Source organism: Opisthocomus hoazin, chromosome 4 (genome assembly GCF_030867145.1).
Source record: "Opisthocomus hoazin isolate bOpiHoa1 chromosome 4, bOpiHoa1.hap1, whole genome shotgun sequence".
NCBI lineage: Eukaryota > Metazoa > Chordata > Aves > Opisthocomiformes > Opisthocomidae > Opisthocomus > Opisthocomus hoazin.
Window position 1 is genome coordinate 43172745 of NC_134417.1, and position 23310 is coordinate 43196054.

Here is a 23310-nt window from a genome sequence, read left to right on the forward strand (position 1 = left end):
AAAATGACTTCTGGAGCCTAGGTATTAAAGACAGTAAGGAAATCAGGCCTCCTGAGCAAAGACTAGCTTTTGAGTTAGAGTATTTTAAAGGTGAATAGCGGGGTGTGTGCTTCAAGAATATAGTTGAAGTGGTAGCATTTTTAGAGGGCACCTTAAGCAACGTAGTGAAGTGTTAGGCCAAAAATTAGGTGTGAATTCAGACAGGCTGCAGCAGTTAAATAAACCATAACTTTTGATACAAATGATGAGTCTGTTTTGTGACTCTCAGATTTACCAGGCATCAAGTAAAATTTTCCTCAACCCTGTTATTTCTTTTTTGGTTATTACTATTTTAAGTGAACTACCTGATTTCATTTTAATCACGGTCTGGATAGGGAGATTTTCTACAGGAGTGCTCATACTGTTTTACCAGAGATCTTAACTGCTTGAGAAGTTACTTCCCTTCTCAGCTTTACTTCTGACATTTCATAGGAGAGTAAAACAGCTGTGCTGAGGTAGACAATTAACTGTGTTAAAACAGAGGAGTATTCACATCGGTTTCTGTGTTACAGTTGCTTAATCAACCTGTAATGCATTTAAATTGTCAGAAATTATCAGTCTTTAATTTCCTCTGCAAATCAAGTGTGTGTTCGTTCTACACTTTTTTTCTTCCGCTTGCCCAAAAGATACATTAGTTGGTAACATTCAGCACTGGACATGGTGCAGTGTGGCCTAAAGCAATAACATAGTACAAATGTTGAAGAACAGTGATGATGTACTTTTTTTAAATCTTGCTATTTAATCAGTCCTATTTTAAATGTTGCCTTGTCATGAATTCTAGAGACGCTGGCTATCTTCCACTTTTACTGATAAAATTGTGCTTTGGTTACTAACAGGTTATAGACTATTAGATACTGATTCAGGAGGGTATTGAACATGCCTGAGGATAGCTGTAAATAAAGTGAAATTGATGATTTCTAAAGTATGGTAATATTGACTTGCATCTCCAGTTTTCAGTAAGTTGCTCTGAGTAGCAGTTGGGAATTGTATAACAGGAAAGCCCAACTGCAAGAGTTCAAAACTAAAGGATTTTATTTTTTTTTTAACAAATTTAATTGGATCGTGGAAATAATTCTACAGATACTACAAAGGAAAAAAATATAGCAAGATTTGCAGAAGCTGTTTTCAACTCTAATAGGAAAAAAATTGGAAAATAACTTTTAGTTTGATTTGAAGGTGTTATTCCAGAACTAGAAATTGAGATGAAGCTTTGCTCAGGAGAGGGATTAGTTCAGTTACTTATTCTGGCTTGTTGCAGCTTTGTTTGAAATCTGTATTTAAATCATATCTTTCAGCCAGACAGTAGTGAGATGAACTGTAAGACTAGTTTTTCTTTGGGTTGGGAAAAAGCTACTGGAATATGTTATATTTTTTCTGATTTAGATCTTTCCTGAACTTACTCTTTCATGAAACTGTTGAGGAAAATGGATAAATTATTAGTATTGTTAGAATAGACCAGCAAGAAATGTTGATAATTATTGTGGCATGTGCCATTGCCACTCCTAAATATTTATTTTCTGAATGTCTCTATCAAGTCTAGTCTACTTTTTCTAGTTTCCCTTCTTCTCTTTTCTGCCATTCATTTAGATTCCTGTTTAAAAAAAACAATCAACACCCTCCCCCCAAAAAAGCACAGCTGGCGTGAGCCTCTCTTTCCGTGTGCTGTAGCTGATGGATAGAATGTAGGAGAGCTGTAATCTGCTCTTGTTGAAAAGTTATGGGAATGTTGTCAGATTTTGAGACTGGATCAACAGCATAGATTTAACTGATAAGTATTTGCCTCATTCCTGTTACTGACTGCGGCTCCCCATGGTTGCTGCATTTTCTGTCCTTTTTTGAAGAGAGTCTAGTCTGCTGGAACTGCCTCAGAAGTAGCGTGTGAATGAATACGTTTGGCTTCACAATTGGCTTTAGTATGTTGGGGTTTTTTTGAACCAAGTTGTATTATTTAGCTACTTTTGTCATTAGTATGTTTTTTATTCCCTCTCCACCCCCAATCAGGTTACAGTGGCAAAAGGAGTCTGTTTTGGTAAGAGTTGAGATTTTGCTGATGAGCATCAGAATGTTTTGCACAGAACACGAGAACAGTTTGCCAGCACTGAATCATAGGTACAGTTGCCTCCTCCAGGAATGCAGAGAGAAACAGAGGAGGTTCCGAGAAGTACAGTTAAATCCATCAGTAAGTAACGTCGTGTAATTTCTGTCACTACACTGTCATATCCTGAAGAACCATGCTGCAGTGTTGTAGGAAGCAGATTTTTGTTTTAGAATGAGAATTTGTGTCCTGATGGTTCAAGATCCCTCTACCTGCTGCAGCACAGGGAGAATGCCCCAGAATTACGCCTTTATGGTGCCTCTAGAGCATCTTAGGTGTGATTCAGCTGCCCCAGACACAGGCATTTAGTGCCTTGCAGTATCCACGCTAGCCGCACGGAGCAGACTAGGCTGATGCGAGGCCTGCAAGAGGTCTGTGCCCTTATGAAATGTCAGCTGGTGGCCAGACAGGGTACCCAGTACTGTCTAAACTGGTTTTAGATGGCACTGCTTGGGCAAGTGAGTCCTGCACTTTGTGTCAGGGCAAACAGATGGGATCTCTGTGGAACGCCTGATGTGTGAGGGATAAAGTGCTCACTAAATGATGTGGTGCGTTGGCTTGAAGTATGGATTAGAAGGATCAGTTAACCTGATGCATCTGTAGTGCTTGAGGCTTCATTTTCATGCTTGACAGAAATTGTTGTAGGCTGCACCAGTTCATCTGGAATTGAGCTAACGATTCAGTCCCAGATGTTCCAAGCAATTGATGCAGTCTATGTTTGTAAATCACTGAAGGGAGACTGGCAGTCAGTGTCTTGGTAGGCACAGGATGTGGGAGTGACTTGGGAGATGAGAGGAGTTCACATGCTTGTCATTGTTTTGCTTGGGCACAATTTTGCAATCATGTCATTATAAACAGTTTGTGGTATGGAAGAGGAAATGTTAGCAGTAGTTCAGAAACATTTAGTATCTGTTAGTGATACTTAAAAATGGATACAGGAAAGGCACGTTTTTAACAAAAGTCAAAGTTCAAAAGCAGTTTTATTAACAGTACCATTTTCTCTGCTTTGACTATCATCAATCTACTGTAAAATATGGCAAGTTGGTATTTACAACCCTAGTAGTGTTAGATAAGTAATATTTCAATACTGATACAGTACTGAGATTTGCCTTGAAGGCCAGCTTTAGTTCCGTCTTACTGCAGGGGATCTGGATTTTTTCCCCCTTTGGTGTTAGGAGTCTGTTTTAAGATCAGTTAACTTCTGACTGGCTGCTTCTGATTAGCAGGAGTAGAATATAGATCTTCTGTTTCTGTAGCCTTCTGGACAATAGTATATCTCTTTCTTCTGTTACTGGCTGTGACTTACAAAATGTTAGATGTTAAATGTCACATTAATTCTGTGAATCTTAAGACCAGCTAAGGAAAGGCTTAAGTAACAATAAATATATTTTGATTTCACTTTCTTTAAAAATACTTTTCTCTCTAGATATGAAAAGTTTTAGAGTCTCCTTTGTCTCGGAGTAATTACATCTGTAATTGCCCTTGTTGCTCTGTAGCCAAATCGCAGTAAATAGATTGTTTGTAAGTTTTAGCTTTGGGAGTGCTAGAATGTTCTTTGAGTAGCAAGTTTGTTTGTAAATGCTTATCCGTTCATATCTCTGAATACTTTACAGATACTACCTATTTGTAATCTGGCCCCCAAGAGTGATTCTACAAGACACAAAGATATCACTTCTTGTTTAGCTGTTTTTAGTACAAATTGCATAGCTTGTTTCTTAAGAATTTGAGTACTTAAACCTTTGCAGTGGTTCAGAGTTTTGGACTATTTCTAATTAAACAGGTGAGCCTGGTAAACCTCAAGTTTCGAAAGTGTGGGGAACTCTAGGGTCTGATAATGTCATACAGGTTGGTTTGGTGGGTTTTTTACTGGAAATGTTCTTTTGACTCCTCTGTGCATTTCTGTAAGACATTTCAGGAGTTCGTTGATACCAGTTTGCTTGCTGCATAGTACCTGCAGAATGCTCCTCTGCGGTACAGATCTCTTTATTACAAGAGAAAACTTACAGTGCTTGGAAGTTGAACCTTATTTTTCTAGCTTTTTGAATATAAGAACCATCTTTTCTTGAATTTTCTTTTGTTTTTTTCCTGTTTGAAGTTGTTTATCTGGAAGAGAACTTGTTCCAGAGTTATAACATTTGCTGGCCATCAAGTTTCTGCAGGAGCAGTACCAGATTCTAAGCTTTTCTCTGTGGGGTGTGCCTACCTCCAAAACTCTTCGAACGCACTGTGATTTAAAATTGAGATACCAAGTACAAGAACAGTCTTGTGAGATTGAACTGAAGTTTAGTGTCTTTCATTAGTTGTATTTTTCATTAAAGATGTTCTGTGCATTGTTAGGAATTCATACAGCTTTTTATTGCTGCTTTCAGTAGCTTAGAACCTGGTTGTAAAATGCTGTTTGGATAGTGCTTTTTCAGCTGTCAGGTGTATTTGCATACATAAAATTTTGATACGCTGAAAGTGTCTGGCCTTTAAAATTGCCTAAGACGAAAAGTATCTAGCCACTCTAAAATTAAAAAATATTTACATCTTTCAGGTTTGTTTTGAAATATCAATTATATTTAGGCTTTTGTGACTTCTGTTGTAGAAATGAATTTTGTTTGCAGACTGCATGAAACTAACATTACAGTGACAGTTTGATACTGACAGTAAAACTGTCGTCATGCTCTGTGTTTTGGCAGTCAGGAGCTCCAGCCCTGGTCCGCTGGCTAAATGAAGGCACGTAGTAAACATGTTTGGCTCAGCTGGATTGAGCAGAACTGCACTTTGATTATACCCTGTGGAGTAACAGTTATACCTCGAGCTGGGGTTCTGTATGCTGAAATACATGGAAATGCTTTTCCAAGAGCTGCGAACAAGTGTCTTGTGCATGAGTGAGAGCACGTGGAAAGCAGATAGTACTGAAAGCTAGTATAATGCTTTTGTTTTGTGAACTGCTATAAAAACAGACTTCAGGTTTCAGATCTTCACAAATACTGTTAAGCGTCTTCCTGAAAATGGCGTATCCCAGAAGATTAATTTGAGTTATGTTGTTAATAGAGCCTAGAGAAACGAAAGTGTAAAGGCCCAAAACGGTGGAGAAAACTGCTGTGTTTTCCTGGTCATGTTTATTTAGAAACAAAGAAAAGCCCCCACAATAAAAGATCCTCAGGTGCAGTATCACTGCAGCCTTAAAATAATTGAAAAAGATCCTTTTCATCTGTTAATTTTATACATTTATGTTATTGTGCTATAATTTTGGAACATTTTTAGTGACTGTGCATTAGCTTTTAACGTATTTTAGCGTAAATCATGAAAAGTCCAGTTAAGAACACTCAGGTATCAGTGGTTAAGATCAATTCTGTGTTTCTCAAAAATACTTAGGCATTTTTTAAAAAATATTTTAAAAGCTGTGTGTTATGTGGACTGAGAGACTGTAGGAAACTATTTTGTAGTGTAGGTTTTTAATCCAGTGTTAACAATGTTTTAAATGTGTGAAAAAGATGTTCTTTGCCTAGGCAGAGTAATTTGACAGTGTTGTCCAGATTGTTGTTTAATGTTTAATTTACACATCATGTCAATAACTGGGAATGTTTTTTTTTTTTCATTTTTCTGAAATTCTATTTTTGCATCTTGGGGTTGAGCAGTAACTTCTACAATTCTCTATCTTGGATACTCCATAATGAATATCTTGGTAAGAATAAAATTAATTATCTGAGCCATTGGTTCCCATAGTATACTGTTTGGTGGTGTTTAGGTTTTCCTTGATTAAGAGGTTTTGCGTTAATGGACAAAATGCTCACTTACTATTTTCAAAGCTGTACTGCAGTTAACTTTGTTTTTTCAAAGGCTTCTTGTGCAATATTGGCATATCAGTGCTGCATTGTAGTGCCGCTGGACAGTAACGTGAAAGTCTAGCCTGTTTCACTATCAAACCTAAAAAAGAGTGCAGCAACAAAAACACTTATTTGAAAAGCATGTTTTCACTTCTGATCAGTTGTTATGATAGCATATCCATGTGTCGATGTTGATCTCTTCATCTGCTTGAAAATCTACAAGATAATGCTATTTTTAAATTGCCTGTGAAGTTGCAGGTATCCTAGATGCTAACCGTTACTGTTCTCACTTCTGTTGCAGTGCACGTAATCTGGCATTTGCATTGGTGGCTTTCCCTGTTCAAAAACCTTGATGTCTGGTTCTGTGTAAGATACTAAGAGTAAAAGCAGTGGAAATCAAAATGTATTCTGCCTCTGCCCGTGCGCTGAGCAGGAGTGCCGTTTCCATGGCAACACACAGGCTAGCGGGGAGGAGGCTGATGCCTTTTCCCCGATTCTGAGAGGTTATGTATCCAAACACGGTTATTCCTAGCAAGATCCTGTTAAAAATCGTGATTGTGGGAGAGAAGGTGGTAATGTCAGTGAAAACGGTCAGTCTACCCCCAGATTTTTCTTGTGGGGGTTTTGTTTCTTCAGTTCTGAAGATTTGTTGTTGCAACACACAGCTCTTCACTAATGCTAGAAAAATGTACCAACTATAGCAGCAGTGATCTCGGACGTATTAAATGCCAAGGTGTTCTGATGTTCGACAGTGCTGCAAATGCTGTTGGACAACACCTTGCTTTACCCTTTTAATGAAAGCTTGCCTTCCTTTGGGAGGCGATATTACGAAATATTGCTGACATTTCACTGGGAGCAAGTTCTGAATAAGCAAAGGGTAAATAGTCACCATTCCAGAGATAACAAAGCTTTGCAATTAGTTTTATTTTTTTCAGGAATGGTGGATTTTAGAGCAGGTAATAAGCTAAATTGGTCTTTCATTACTGTAGTGCAGCTGTGTCTCAGCCTCGCCCTTTTTATTTATTATAGGAACCATAGCCCGATACGTTTTCTGTGCTCAGGTGTGTGGGTAAATCCTTTTTCCCCTAAGTGGATAGAGAAACCATTATGTTCTGCTGTTGGACTGTGTTGGGGGTTTTTTTTTGAAGGCTGAATATTTTGTATTGAGACTGTTTTATTTAGTCACTAGAGATGAATTTCTTTCTTGATTAAAAATACACAAACCTGAAAATATAGGAGAGAGGAGTGCGAACCCCAGAGTATTGTCTGCCTGTCTTAATTTTTTTAATGAAGGATTGGAATAGTGGCAAATACCGTGTGTGGGAATGAATTTATTTGCATGGAGAATTTTCACCTTTTCCTCTGGCGGTGGCTCCCAGAAGATGATGTCACCTTGCAGCTCATTGGTTGTGCGGCACCTAGTGCGGGGAAGGGAGAGAAAGATGCCGGCACAAATCTCAGTGGTGGATCTAGGGTGTTTGCGAGCAGTTTTTGATAGAATCTTCGATTAGTATTGAGAATTTACTGCCTGTGGCCATGCAAGGTGCTGGGTCCGTCCTAGGGTGAGGGGATTGAAGAGCTGTCAGAGGAATGAGGCGGCTGATCTGCAAGAGGATCTGTGATTGTAAGTTGAAAAATCTGGGTGGAAGGAAAGAGACAGGGAGTGCTGGTTAGACATGCTGTGGGAGGATGTGTAGCAGCAAATGCATGCATGAGTAAAAGATGAAAAGGGAGAAGCGTTTGTCTTTAGTAGACTGGAATGATAAAAATTGTATTAAGGGGGCTTTCCTTTGGGGAGAATATTCAGAAATGGGCAAAAATATTTGATCTCTGCAAAGATATTTTCCCTTTGTGGGAATGAATGTGTAGGATTCATTTCTGTGTTCAGTTTTACAGTGGTTAATTAGGAAGACAGAATAATATTTTGTAAGAACTTCACATGTATAAAATGCTGTCTATTTCTCATTGTCATTTTATTCCTAGGTGAGAGACAGAGGACAACGATAAATATTTGGTTTTATTTATACATTTTGTGAATTTCTGTGATATGTGAAGCAGAATCGTTGATTAGGAAATAAATATACATCCGTTCTGATAGTTGTATTTTTATTTAATGTATCCTTTTCTAGACAAAAGCTTTGATGATGAAGAGTCAGTGGATGGAAATAGGCCATCATCAGCTGCTTCAGCCTTCAAGGTTCCGGCACCTAAAAAGCCAGGAAATCCTTCAAACAGTGCAAGAAAGCCAGGATCAGCTGGTGGGCCTAAGGTTGGAGGTAATGCAGAGCTATTCAGATTCTAACCGGTGTTCCCAGAAAGCTTGCCAGAGCAGGCACAAAACAGAGAACTTTGGAAGGTGATGTTTAATTCATGACTGCAGTATTCTTGCAGAACTGAAAACAGTAAGGGACTCTGTTTTATGTAATTATTCATATGTAAAGGTGCATGCATGTCTGTTCTTGTGAGTGTACGTTTAGCATATAAAGGCCTCTCATGTTATAAATAAAATTAACATCTGCGGATAGCAGTTGTGTTGGTAAAATGAATATATGGGCGCCTCTGATGGAATCCACACATCGCTTACTGTATATATAACTGTACTGTTAAATTCTGTAGTAGATGTACATGGACGAAATATTTACTGTAGGTCTGCAGTGTTTCACATGGCTAGAAAGGGTTAGCCATCAACTGTATACCTCAGCAGAGGTGTGTATTACACCTGAATGACTTTTGTTATTATTCATTAAACTGTCAAGAGTATTGTGAAACTGGTTGTGAAAGATAAAAAAGCTAGGGCCAAAACCCTTGCCAGGATTTTTTTGCATGGTAGACTTCAAAGCAGTATAATGGTGATGCTTACTAATTATAGTCTTTGAACATGGAAATCCGCATTTTTTTAGGGTGGGGGTAATCTAACAAAAGCAACTGTTTACTGCTAAAGAAGTGACAGCTTATTTGATGGTTCAGGTACACAATCAGAAAATATGTAATTAAGTGGAAATATACCGTGCTTCAGGTGTGGCTTTTTTATGAATCATTGATTCTTTCAGTAAGGGATTTTTTGTAAGAGTAAGTAATTTTTTCATGTTTCTGTTGATGTAACATTCCCTTATGTGAACTGCAGAGCAAAGATAAAATTTAACAGAAGATACACATGCCAAACAAGCTGCCTTAGGTATTTTCCTGTTAATAAGATACAGCTAATGTTTTGACACTCTTTTTCCTAATGTGATCTTCAGAATTCCTAATAAAATGAAAAGATTCCCATAGGGCGGGATCAATGCTGCCATAGTATAACTCAAAATTGATAGCAGTATGAATCAGAAGGTACCACCTATAAGACTTCCTAAGGGAAGTTATCTCTTGAAATTGATTCTGGATATTTATTATTATTACACCAGTAAGTAATAATAATATTGTCCCCTTTAACCTGAAGCGTGGTGGGTTTTGCATGCAAGACTAACATATGTAGTACCAGAACAGAATGCTAAGGATTCCTGTTTCTTTCCGTATGTGCTGCTTTAATAATTTTTTATTAATTATAGATGTCTTTTAATGTAAAATTTTTTTACATTAAAACTGTAACTTTACATGCCCTGCAATAAAAACAGAGACAGGAGAGCAGGGGAAGTGAAATCAGAGCAGCGTAGCTACTCGACTGATTTTTTTTTTTCAGTCTATCTAAAAATTCAGTAGTAAAGGAGGTTAAAAACCCAAATATCATTAATTTTTTTTTCTTTTCCTATATTGCCAAACTTCAGAAAATTAAAATTAAAAAATACGTGGAATAAGGACAAAATGTAAGCACGCTGAAACCAGAGCACTTTGGTTATTCCTTGCTTTATACCATCTCCTTTCAAATGTGGAAAATACTGAGGAGTGTTCACACGTGCATCTGTTTCCCCTCTTTTTTTATTCCGTCAGTACGTCTGAGGTGGGAGTTCTGAAAATTTAACTGTTTGACTGGCCTTTAGAATGTTGATTATATTGTTCTTTGAATGCTTGTCTGAATATGCATCTGTGATGGTTGTGCAGACTAATCAGATGTTTGACCATGGAGAATTTTTGCCTTAATATTTTGTAGGAAAGATGTTGCGCCTTGTATTCTTCACCAAATGGCTAGAAGGTGGAAATTTGTCTTCCAGTCTTCAGTCATTTTCGACTACTGCTACTTTTTTTTTCTTGCTGTCTACCAGAGAGAAACTTTTACAGGTCTATTAACCTGCATGTGCAGAGATTTCTTTCATTGTCTATAACTGTATACTTCCTAGTTTAATTCTTCTTTGGTGTGGTTTTTTTTTTCCCTTGAAGTTTTCCTTGGGTTGACCCTCAGTGTTTTTAGCATTTTCCGTATGTCGCCATTGATCAGCAAGGCTATTGTCACTGGTTTCATTTCTAGCAGCTAGTATTTGTCTTCATTTTAGTCCTGCTGCTCCTTATTTGTACCTTCCAGTGTTTTTTTCTATCTCTGTACTGTTTTTTTGAGGTTACCTGTGCTTAAACTAGTTCTGTCTGGTAAGAAGGTTGCTAGCAGATAGCAATGTTAAATGTCTGCGCTACCTGAGAGCACCTTACCCTTGGGCATAGTATTTACAAATTCTGTGTCTCCTAGCCTAATAGAGACCGTTAGAGTAGGTGCCAAATGTATGTATTAAACAAGTCAATCAAGTCATAGTATCTTCCAGAAGTGGTGAGTTTCCCGTAACATTATTCATATGAACAATTATACTAGGTCAGATAAGAGGTCTGCACAGTCCACTGTCCCATCTGACAGTAGCCAGAAATGGCCAATAGAGAAATGTGCATGAACAGGGCAAGTGTCTAGAAGCACACTGTAATTACAGGACAAAATGCTGGGCTTAGAGAGTTTAATTCCACAGAGGACCACGGTCTTTGAAGCATCCCGTTAGGATGTCCTGTATGCTTATCTTGAGACTTCATGGATCTGTATGGCAACAAACAAACCTTGATGCTCTTTTGCATGCACTTTCTGTAGGGTCTCTTTTGCAGGTGCCTAAAAGGACACCTGAGATTTGTCTCCAGCCTCAAAATTGTCGTCTTTATGGAGCAAGTCTATGGCTCTGGAAGCTGCATGCTCTTGCTGGTTTATTAAGGCTGTCCTATATTCCACAGTCCCAAATCCTTCTGCTCACCACTGCATTCCAAGCCTGTAATCAGTGGGAGTGTAGCTTCTCACCGTTCCATCGTAAGCGCTGGTCACAGGTATTTCAGGCTCATAACTGCTCACCTCGCGGTTCTGCCACCTGTTGGTCCTGCTTGCCTGAGTTTTCTGTAACTTTTTCGTGTATGTGTGTTTACATATGAAGACGTTATAGTTCAGCATTGGAGGAAGAAGTAGCAGCAGCTCCATTAACTATTGCTTTTTCTTTCCTTGTCACAAAAGTGTCCAAATTCATGTCAGTGACCCGCAGCTGAAGCAGTCCTTCACTGCAGTTTCTGTTCTTCAGGCTTCTGTGACCAGGCAGAGCTGCTTGTGCAGGTAGAAACGGTGTTGAGATGTGGGCTGAGATTCTTGCAAGCTCCATTCATTTAAAGTGCCTTTTACATTCCCGGGATCCTTTTCCTGGGATATTGCGTTAGAAAGATGTCTTTTCCCATCAGCTGTAGATGACAGTGAAGAAAGTACAGCTTTTTGCTGCTTCCAAAAGAGAGTGGAGGCTATTGTGTCCTGAGGGTAAGAAAATTAAACCTCTTAGCCATGCTGCTCACTTTCTTTTATGCTGATACCTGCTGAATTATGCCTCAAATGCGTGTGTGCTCGGCTTTTCGTTTTATACTTCATGGAGATGTTTCTTATTGAACAAATGGGTAATTCCATGACTGACCAGATACTCTGTTTGAGTGAAAGGACCCATCCAATATGAAAAAAGAGATTCCTGCCCATGTTGAACACTTTCCATTTAATGTAGAAAGTGTGCTTTGGTGGCACTGGAAGTGTAAAATCGTTGTCCATGAAGGCAAGTGGAACAGGTATGTGAGCAATAGCAGTGTCGTCCTCGTGCTGGAATTCTCTCTCCTTGTCCTGGGAATGACTGTGCAAGATCTTTTCCTGTTGGCTGTTGGAATGGGAGAGCTTGTAGAACTTGTGCCTTAGCTGACAGGTGTGATGAAGCCTGTAGAAGACAGCTTGCCAGAAACGTATCGGAGCAGGCAGCCTCAGGAGGGTACTGCCCTGAGAGAAAGCAATCCAGCAGTCTGTTTCTCGTCTGACTGCTGGGAGATGTTCAGACCCTGACCTGCTTGCTTGTGATGAATGAGAAGTGATGGGTCTTCATAAGGCAGTGCTTTGTTTGGTGTATTTCTTATTTTATGGTCAGTACACTTCCCCGAGTTAGTCCATTGCCAGGAAACACACGGCTGATCCACTTACTTCTGACACTTGCTTTCAGCTCTTCGTCCAAGTGGCACAGACTTTGGAAATTCCCATTTGCTCTAAGGCCTTCTCTTACTGAGAATGTGCACGGTGTGTGTTCTGCCTGTCCAGAAATGGATACTGATGGGCTCTTTCTTGGCAGTATGGCAAACATCTTTTTTATTGTAAGGGACACCATAATTCACAGTAGAAAAAGACTGAAGTTGAGTACGTTAGCCAAATGAGCTATATGCTTGTGCCTGTGCTGTTGAAGATCTGTTAAGAGGGCTTTGGCAGGTTGTCTTCCAAATGTGAGCTCCCTGTTCCAAGTCTTCTAGGGAATTGTTCACTTGTATACTGTTCAGAAGCTTTATGTAGTCTAGATGTTAGTAGGAAACCTCAGTCTGTACCTCAACAAGAAGACTGGCCTCCTTGCTTTTCCCAGTATGTCAGTTTTAAGTGAGTAGTCTTGAAAATGAATTAAATGTAGGAATAGTGATACTTCAATAGAGCTGTGTGGCATTTGGAAGAAAAGCTTGGTGATGAAACCAAATAATGACAACAGTTGGTATTAAGTTTCTGTTGTATGTTTTAGAAGAAGCTCTCTAGGGCTAGAACATCACTCTCAATGTTCTAATTTGAAACAAAGTGGACTTTTTACTTTTTGCAGTTGTCTTCAATGGGAAGATATTGCATCATGTATTTTTACGTATGGTTCGTTGTTTTTTTTTAATCTATAGTGTATTGGCGTACTAGCATTGTTACACATTGCTTACTGTTAAACACTAATAATGTCGTTACAGTTTATGAAACAACCTGTGTTGCTGTAGTATGAATCATCTAGTGATAAAACAGCAAAGGGAATGTTATTAATTCAAATGTTAGAATTATTGTAACTGCTGTGTAAAAAGATCTTTTGGAGTAAGAGGGTTGTTAATGCCAAATGTGAAGAATATGAAGTGAAACCCCAGGGACACAGAGGGGTGTTTTTTCTGTTAAAGAAAAAAAAAGTGTGCATGCAAAAAGCATTTTTTTTCCAGCATAAAAACTATAATATTGCCTTCTTAAACTGGTCAAAGGATCTGGTCCTCAGTGAAGACTGCAACTGTGCCATTTTGAGGTTTGATGCTGGCGTTATTTGAAATAAACCTCAGTTTTAAGATGGTCTTAATTCTTAAAAAAAGCCTCTGAAGTTTGATGATTGATCAAAACATGTACCTCCTTTTAGGCAAAAATAAGTAACCGGAAAACTTGAGTGAACCAGGTGAACATTTTTGGCAAAAGGAGGCTGAGAGAACTATAACATCATACATGTTTTCCTCAAGTACAGGAACACATTCTTAAGCTATTCCCAGCTCTAGGAAATTCAAGTTTAGTTAGTGTCTATGGTGTGTTCTGTCAGCATCATAACGCCTTTTTTTTTTCCTTTTCAGTAATAGAAATACAGCTCTTTTCTGAGAAGTATTAAAATGGTACTAATTTGCTTCTTTTAGCTCTATTTCCTAGCAGAAGACATTTCAAAGTGTTTAGAGGCTTTAGTAGGAAGGAGTTCAAATGGAAAGGCCTTGCATAACACAAATGTGGTACTGAAGAGTAGATACTTACCTTCTGAAATCTTAGCCAGGTGAAGTTAACCTTATTAAAACTACGTACTGTAGTTAAGAAATATTTTTATTAAAATGGTTTTAATAATTGTGGAACTGTAAATACAAGTTGTTACTGAATGGACTTGAAACAGGGTAAAGTCATGCTTGCTGTATCACAGAATCACAGAATGGTGGGGGTTGGAAGGGACCACCTCTGTGGGTCATCTAGTCCAACTCCCCTGCCGAAGCAGGGTCACCTACAGTAGGCTGCGCAGGACCTTGTCCAGGCAGGTCTTGAATACCTCCAGAGAAGGAGACTCCACCACCTCCCTGGGCAAGCCTGTTCCAGTGCTCCGTCACCCTCAGAGGGAAGAAGTTCTTCCTCATGTTCAGATGGAACTTCCTGTGCCTCAGTTTGTGCCCGTTGCCCCTTGTCCTGTCACTGGGCACCACTGAAAAGAGCTTGGCCCCATCCTCCTGACACCCACCCTTCAGATATTTGTAAGCATTTATAAGGTCCCCTTTTAGCCTTCTCTTCTTCAGGCTGAACAAGCCCACCTCCCTCAGCCTCTCCTCGTAGGAGAGATGTTCCAGTCCCCTCACCATCCTCGTAGCCCTCTGCTGGACTCTCTCCAGCAGCTCTTCATCTTTCTCGAAGTGGGGAGCCCAGAACTGAACAGAGTATTCTAGATGAGGCCTCACTAGGGCAGTGTAGAGGGGAAGGAGAACCTCCCTCGACCTGCTGGCCACACTCCTCCTAATGCACCCCAGAATGCCACTGGCCTTCTTGGCAGCCAGGGCACACTGCTGGCTCATGGTTAACCTGTCGTCCACCAGGACACCCAGGTCCCTCTCCGCAGAACTGCTCTCCAGCATGTCCACCCCAAGCCTGTACTGATGCATGGGGTTGTTCCTCCCCGTGTGCAGGACCCTGCATTTGCCCTTGTTGAACCTCATCAGGTTCCTCTCTGCCCAACTCTCCAGCCTGTCCAGGCCACGCTGAATGGCAGCACAGCCTTCTGGTGTATCTACCACACCTCCCAGTTTGGTGTCATCGGCAAACTTGCTGAGGGTGCACTCTAACTCTTCATCCAGGTCATTGATGAAGAAGTTGAACAAGGCTGGGCCCAGTACTGACCCCTGGGGGACACCCCTAGTTACCAGCTTCCAACTAGACCCAGCGCCGCAGTTCCTCTATTACTTGTTTAGCGCTAAAGTGCTGTATTTGACATGTAAAATCAACTAGTATTTTTTTTCCCCCATTGTTCTCTATTGACCCTTTGTGTGACATAAAACTGCTCTGAGGTAGTCTAGATGAGCAAAGCATCCCACGCGTTCTGTGGCAGTTGCTTCCCTTTTTGGTTTCCAGGTTGTTGTGAACATCAAGTGTTTTTCTGCAAGATCCCAGCTGAAATGAGCCTTTTTGTCTTTTTGAGCAGCCTTTGATATCAGCCTTGGATATCAGAGTCTGAATCGGAGGTTTGGTTACAGAATGCCTTATTGCTTCCTTGTCCCCACAGGGAATGTCAGTTAACTTCCCGAGAGATCCTTGCCCATGGAGTTGCTGGGTTGCAGTCCTGTAATTGTGAACTGCTGCTGTTTTAACCTAACCTAGAACTCAGGGAAGTAGGAGGTCTTCCAACCTCCCAGGATCTCTGAGAGTTGTTAGATTTTGTTGTTGTTGTTGTGTTTACTCCCCTGAGTGGCACTTCGGTAGAGGGTTTCCTTGCACATGGTCAGTGGTCTGTTGTCCTTGGCATTTATAAATGCTTGTCCAGCCCCTGGAGTTCCCATTTGTCTAACAGATATTTTCCTTTGCAGCTAGCCTCAGCAGGTAGTTTGGAAAATCAGCCTTAATGAGGAACCTGAATGAAAAGCAATAACCATGATACACCTTCAGAGTTCATATCTATATGTTCATAATTACTGTTCATTAGTCTCCCTGTTTTGAGGCACTCAAGGACAGGTGGCAGATAGTTCATACTACTTTATTTTGGACTAATTTCTAGGAGCTTTAATTGGATTATAGGATTTATTATGTTGATATAAGCATGATATTGTGTCCGATAGCCTTCTCTCAAAAGGCTCATAGCCTAGAAGGCAGCTTACAAATCAATAACATAGAAAGAGAGTAACAGTGGAGCAGAAATTAAGAGGTCTTGGAGGTAAGAGCTCACCACCCTGCTTAACCTGCTTGTGACATCTCTACCCTGTGTTGTAGTCCCAAATGTCCTACTAGCAATCATGGTAGTACCAGACAGTGATGAGAAGAAGGAAGACAACTCACCCCTTGTTCAGTTTGCGAACATTGAATATGAATTTTTTTCAAGCAGTAAGAAGGGGAAGCAATTTGTTTATATTTTCACATGAGTAAATCCAAAAGGAAAAAGAGGAAGGAGGGCGGAAGCTGGGTTGATATCAGCTGGCCTGGTATCAGCTGGCCCTACCACTTTGAGTCCTTACGGAGTGCGGCTGTGTTACAGAGTAAGCAAAGGCAACCATTCCAGAACATTCCTGCATTGCTGCTTTGCAAAGTAGCGAGTGTGATTCGTCTTTGAGGATGGGGTGAGGAGAAGTGTCCTAAAAAAACCTGTTTCATTTCTTCGAACAGTTGTGTATGCTCTCAAATAGAGAAACAGAGAATGTAGAAGCATAAGATGCAAATTATTTTTATAATTCGAGTAGAGAATTGTCACCAAAGGTGAAAATATTACTTGCAACAGATAAGTGAAATGGTCTTAAAAATACAAGAGAAAAACAGTACATTAAAATCAAATCACTTTGACCTTCTGTCATGCACTAGTGAACTTTTAGAAGTAAAAGATGAAAATGTGTTGTCCAGAATGTGTGAAAACTGTAATGGTGTCGCTTGCGATGACAGGCAATGCTAGTTCTAATTGTGCTTAATGCAGTATCTGTTTAAATTGTGTCAGAAAAGAATCCATAGTTGAAAAGAACTGACAACAGTAATGAAAATACTATTTTTCTGAAACTTACACCACAACAACTAAAAAATCACAGTATCCCAAAACAGTCTGTGACACAAATGATAGATGATACAAATGAACTGTTTGTCTTCCTGGTTGTTCTCAGTAATTTCTGTAGTGTAAAATAATTAGTATAATTTTCCCTATTCAGGTGTAAAACTGGGAACAAATTAAAGTTAAATATCAATATTAGGTAATTAGAAAGCTATATTAAAAACTGAAATTAAGACTAATGCTGTCATGCTCACAAGATTAGCACAACTTTAAAGCTCAGCTGTTAAAACTGGACGAATTAGCCAGGGTCTCAAATATATGTACTTGTAAGTATTTGTGAAAAATGAGTGCCAATAGAGAAAAGAAATATGTGAGTGCTTTGAAAGATTACTGTGTGAACATGAACATTGTGCATGGTTGAAAGATGACTGTATGGGCCTTCCGGTTGAGTAGAAACAGACGTTAATCATTGGTGAGGTAAGCCTAAAGGAAGTCAGGTATCTGTATTCTTGCTGCTCATGGAACTGCTTGCTTTTCTCCACACCCAGGGTTTGGTCTTACCTAATTTGTGCTGTCCAAACCTACTAAGTAAAACACTATTGTCGATGTCATATTTTCTGTGTGTTTCACAATTGCTTGTGAATTGAATTGATCTCCATAGCATGCCTGTGAAAATAAGAAGTAGTATTATTAATAAATTTTATACCTGTGAAATTGTGCTACATAGGAATTGAGGCTACAGGTGCTGGGACTGTGCGTTCAGTATTGGGAATCAGCTCCAAATACTGCTAAGTTTCTCAGAGAACATAATGTTTAACACACAATTCCAATGGAATTTTCATGCTCAGGAGCATCTCTAGATTTTAAGGTACGCATACTGGTGCAGTGATCTTCAGTCCGCACAGGAATTATTTTGTGCTGCCTCTTAGTCCGTGAGTCCATTATTTGCTCCTGACAAATGTGGCACAGCTCAAGGACTGAGATGTCCTAATAGTTGAGCGGCTTGCACTACCTTTTGCTTGTAAGCGTAGCTCACTCCTAATTTCTTCTTGTCCCTCCTGCTCCTGTTCTTTCCTAGCGTGAGTAGTTGTATGGAGATCTGCATAGCATCTCAGCCCTCAGAGACAGCATGCTCGCTTGCTGGGTGGAAATGTCTGTTCACGTGCAATGTCTCGGGGCATGTAGGAAGAATGTTTTCATGAAGCAGGCAGGATCTCCAGGGAAGTTCTGTAACCATGTTAGCCAACTTTCTAATGTAGGCAGATAAAGCAAGGAATAGAAGGTGTTGTGAAGGTATTTGAAGGTATTTTGCTGTTTTGTTCAGTTCGTGCAGCTGTTTCAGCTTGAATGACTTTCTGGGTGCCTCAGGGACCATGACGTTTGGCATTGGAGGAGCTGAGGTGGACAAGTCAGTTTAGAATGAATGTCACTCACTGAGGCTGAACATGACAGAACTCATCTGTCAGTTTCCTTAAAACTTTCTAGTGCAGGCTTTTCTACTCTGCTAAGTCACTTGGTTATAACTTGAATTGTCTTCTAAGCTGGTTTAAAACACCATGCAGACTTTATCAGTTAAGGCTCTGCCAAAAAAAAAGGCTTATTTGGGTTTAGTGTTGTATTTGATGATTTGAAAATATATTACATTTCTGAAACTTCAAAAAAAACTCCAGTGACTTGTGTTGGAACACCTGAATAGGTTTACTGATTGTTCGTCCAGTGTTTTTGTCAAAGGCAGTTCAGTTTAAGTTGAAGGCATTTTAGCTGAAATTAATAAATCACAAACTGCAGTGACTTGAGAGACTGGTATATGTTACTTTTGCTATTTCTCTCCCCTCTATGCAGGTAATAACTACCATCAGGCAGATATGTTGAGCAGCCCAATAAAGTAATCTTCCAGGGGTTTCCGAAGTTTTATTTGTGAGGTTTTTCGGGTAGGCAAGGTGTGTGCTTGCAAAAGCACAAGGAACATAGACAAGTTTATAACAACAGAGGGGTTTATTGAAGATGGGGAGCTACTTGTTTCCAGAGGCAAATTTTTGTTTCTCAAAAAATGGATACAAGGCAGCTGGAATTCTGCTGATTAAAATTTTTGTCTAAACTAAGGTCACCATAGCTCTTCAGTTTGATGTTCCTCTGAGTTTTACTGGCAGAGCTGTGGCAATTAGCAGCGTGATCTGTTTCTTAACTTGCGTAACAAAGCCCGCAAGTGACACTAACAGTCACACAAGAACAGTTAGGCATTGGCTCGTACAATTTATGCTGTGAATTGAACTTGGTACAAGTTAGTACACTAACACCATTTTATTTAAATTAGTCTAATTAGATCCGTTCTAGAGCGTTTACCAGTGTAACCATCTAAAAGTAAATCTGCCTTGTTTACAAAAAGCCACCTTGTCTAATGTTGATCAATGTGTTTTTTACTGGAGCAAGTGCTGCTTCTTTGTCGCTCTGAAATGTTTTTCTAACTTAAGCAGGCAACCTGAAGGCATCTAGAGTGACTCTTAGTTACCTGATGAAAGAACACCTTTGTGCTTTATCCAGGTATTTGGGACTGAAGAATAGTTCTTTGCTTGTCTTATGGAAGGTTTTTATTCAAGTTTTTCAATTACGGTCCAAAGGTCAGTCTTTCAAACATGGAAATAAGAACATTTAGAACATTGATAGAATTCAGGTAAGACGACTGATGTTTCCTGTATTCTGTTAATATGTCAAGGTGTGTGTACAGTATGTCAGATTGCTTTAGATGACCCAGTAATTTAAAACATGAAGGGGATTTTCAGAGGGTCCAAATCTTCATCTACTTCTCCAACATTTGACTCATGTTTTATAGAAACAGAATTGTCATAAGAAAAGTCGTTATTCTGGACAGTTTTGTTACTTTTAGCAGTAATCTTACAATACCTGAAAAGATAAACAGATTCCTTGCAGAGTTACTCAGATTCAGTCTATACACAGGGCTTTATCAGAATCACCATTTTAAAATTCACCCTTCCCATCCCAGAGGTGGTAAGTCAGATCATGAAACACTGGTAACTTCCTCTCCTGCCCCCAACAGATAACATTTTAAAGAAAGCTGTCAGTTTTATCAAATAGTAAGAAGGGCTGACCCAAGGATAAATAAGTAGGTTTTGCAAAGACTGTCTGAGAGCTATGGAAGATTCGGGAAAAATCCTAGTTTGAGACTAGCAATCAGCAGAACATCTATTCAAAGGAAGAATTAAATGGGACCTTTGCAACATCTGTCCACTAGCAGTGGGAACAGAATTTGGTTATTGAGCACTGTCTGTGTCCATTGCAAGTACCATGCTAAAGAATTCTGTTCACAAACAATTAGGCTTTGTGTCTTTGTCATTGACAGGGATTCCAAAAATTGGTCACTGTAATCTTTTAGTTTATTTGTAGCTTGCGTGGGTGCATTTGCTTTGAGGTGGCGCTTTTTTAATATAAACTCTTTAGATTTTTTTTCTTCTCCTTGTGTTTTGTGAGATTGGCTGTCCATTCCGCTAGGTTACCTTTGCACTTGGGCTTTAGTTCATTTTCTCGTGAGTATTGCTCTGCTCCCTCCAGGCTATAATTAGACTTTCAGCAGCTGTACTGTTTAAGCTGCATGGAGTCATTTCCTTCTCTATCTCCTAACTAATTTGTATCCCAAGTCATCCACTGGATTATGCTAACACAGTGTTTATATGGCCCCACAGTGAAGCAGGCCAGGGAACTGAGCTCATTGAAACAATTCTTCTTGGCCAGTTTATTCTGAGTTTAGCCACTCCCCATTGTGATTTACTGTTCAGCTGTACTAGTGCTAGAATGAGGGAGGTCAGCTGGAGTGAGTGGGAGTTGCCAGTCAACCTATTATACAAAAAGCCGAATAAGTACTTGAGTTTATCCTGTCCACTTATCCACTGCTGCGCTGAAGCTGCTGTCAGTTCCTAATTTACAGCTGACTGTTTATTATCTTACAAAACCAAAAGGGTAACAGTACTGGGTTTTTTGGCTTTTGGTTTGGGGTTTTTTTTGTTGTTTTTTGGGGGGTGGTTTTTTTTTTTTTAATCTGGAATGATCTGCATCTTTTACTTCTGCTTCACTGTCTGGTAGATAAGAAGTAAAGCTTTTCAATGAGTTGAGGTGTGGGTGTAGCATTAGGGTTTGGTTGTGGGGTGTTTTTTTTTTTTTAAGAAAAAAAGTTGTAATCCACATCATCTTAGTCTAAATGTGTTGCTCAGTAAGATACTGTTACTGCATGCAATTACAGAGTTCTGAAGGAGAAAAGACATTTATATAACAGTATGGTTTTCAAAGTTTGCTAACACTTAATTTGTGATGAGTGTTGTATCCAAAAATAGTCAGGATTTTTTTATAGGGAAGTGAGAAAAGCATTTAAGAACATAAAGTGAAACAAAGTTTTAGAGTTTGTGTTAGTCCTAAGTTTCTGTACTGGTTTCAAAATTCTGCTTTTTTCACAGCGAAGTTTTTGTTCTGAAATTTTAGTCAAAAGACCCACAGAAGCAGAAACAAATGAATCAAACTAGGAAAGAGTGGCTACCAAATACAAGTTGAGCAATTTTTTATTTTTAGACCAGTGCTTGTATGCTTAATTAAACAGTTAAGCATGCTTTGATAAATCTGTCCTTTGTTTTGAAGCAAAAATACCAGTCCAGTATCACTCTCATGGTACCTTTCTTCTCCCATAGAGTGTTGTCCTATTGTTTTGTCATCCCATCGTGCTCAGCTTGGTAGATACTGGTGGGGGGAGAGCATCAAGGTGGTAGAGCAAGTGAGCAGTCCAAAGTTGTTGTCAGATGATGGAAAGATTTCAAACGTTTCAGTCAGAAGAGGGGAAGAACTAAACTGTGGGAATTGATTCTACTATGACACTTCCTTAAATGTTGGAGCATTTTGGAAGGGGCAAATGAAGTTAGGAATTGAGCATCCAGATGGCTCTTTGTACCACCTAGTTTAGCATGGTGCCCCTGTGCTAAATTCTTTTTTTTTAAGGTTCCTCTCAACAAAGTTGTGCTCTGACCAGGGCATCCTCCCTTTTAGGAGCTATACATGTGTGTGTGGTGGAAGGGGGTGTTCTGGGTGTAAACCCTCTTCCTGTTCTTAGCCAGTCAGGTACTCATTCAGTTTGTGGAAGGACTTGTTCTTTTGACTGTCTGGAGACTGAAAAAATGGGCGGTTACATATCTTCTTTCCCTTCTGACTACCATTGGCGATCATAACAGATGGTGTTGGAGATACACATGTAGAAGAGTTTTATGCACAGCATCTCTTTACAACATCCTTGAGCTTAGGCTGTTAAAATTTGTCATGTAAGATGACAAAAGATGTTCCTGTATCGTCTTTCAGGCACAATATCCAAATTTTGCCAGATACCGCTTCAGTGTTTTTACTCTAAGCAGCCACAGAGGCATGCAAGAGATCTTGTTCTGCATAGAGATGTTCAGATCTAGTAAGTTTGCCATCAAATCTCTAGCAGCAGTGGATCCTCATGTTTCAAACTACACACGTGTACAGCCATAGTAGACATAATTCCCTGCACTACAGATAGGAGATCAGGGACTGTAAACCATGAAACATTTTTGAAGAGTGCAGGTACCAAGAGTTTGATTTGTCTAGAAGCTATAGCTTTTCATTTTAGTTGACCTTTTAGTTTTCCCAGTGTTTTTTATTTGTCCTGTAGTTGGTAGAATACATGTCATTTCAGCTGTGCTCTGTAGGCTAGGTTGTGTGATTTAGGTAGGACATCACATCGTGCCATCTATCCTGTTGGCCTCACTCTGTCTGAAAGAGTTCATTTACTGTAAGTTTGTCCCCCACACACACACCCTGAAGGAAACATTGTACTGGACCAGTGATCTCCGTGCAGTTAACCTGTCTTGTCATATTATCTGGCTGACTTAATTATTGAAGAAACTTGAGGATTCTGCCACACTGTACCTCTTACTTGAGTTCTAGACTTGTAGCGCAGCCTGGATATGATGAGCTTGCTTTTTGATTTGGTCGCAAACTTGAGTCCATCCTTTTAAAAAAGGGCTTTCTTGGTAACCATAGCATTTGCAAGAAAGTGAAATCCAGAGACTGGTTTCAAATACTTTTATTTTTTAGAGTTGCCTTATTTTCTACATAAGATTTTAATGAAATTTAGCAGCCATATGCCAGTGTGAGACCAGCAGATTACCTGTTCATGTTCTTCCCTGATCCTTTTGTTTGGGATTTGGGGCATCTTTGCCTGTGATGTGAAAATAGTTCCGTGATTTTACCTTGCAAAGAAGTAACTGCCCTACTGCTTGCATAGCTATCGTGGAAGCTTTTGGAGAGAAAATGTTGTTGGTATGGTGGTTTTCCAGTAACGTGCCTGGAAGGTTCTTGAGAGTCTCTTCCAGGTGGTAAAGTTCTGGAGCCCCACTATGGAGCACAC

General features: G+C 39.6%; 2 protein-coding genes across 51 annotated transcripts in view; one reads left to right on the plus strand and one right to left on the minus strand.

The window, feature by feature from the left end:
• Positions 1–23310, minus strand: part of FBXL2 (F-box and leucine rich repeat protein 2) — a 520918-nt gene that overhangs the window by 303438 nt on the left and 194170 nt on the right. The window lies entirely within an intron of this gene.
• Positions 1–23310, plus strand: part of CLASP2 (cytoplasmic linker associated protein 2) — a 152633-nt gene that overhangs the window by 52714 nt on the left and 76609 nt on the right. For 41 of the 50 annotated variants that reach the window (XM_075418732.1, XM_075418763.1, XM_075418762.1 and 38 more), the window contains one exon: positions 8079–8225. In XM_075418732.1, coding sequence (XP_075274847.1) covers positions 8079–8225 — 147 coding nt within the window. Of the gene's footprint in view, positions 1–7356; positions 7574–8078; positions 8226–23310 lie in introns of those variants that run through there. The other 9 variants (XM_075418752.1, XM_075418753.1, XM_075418755.1 and 6 more) reach the window with 2 other exon arrangements.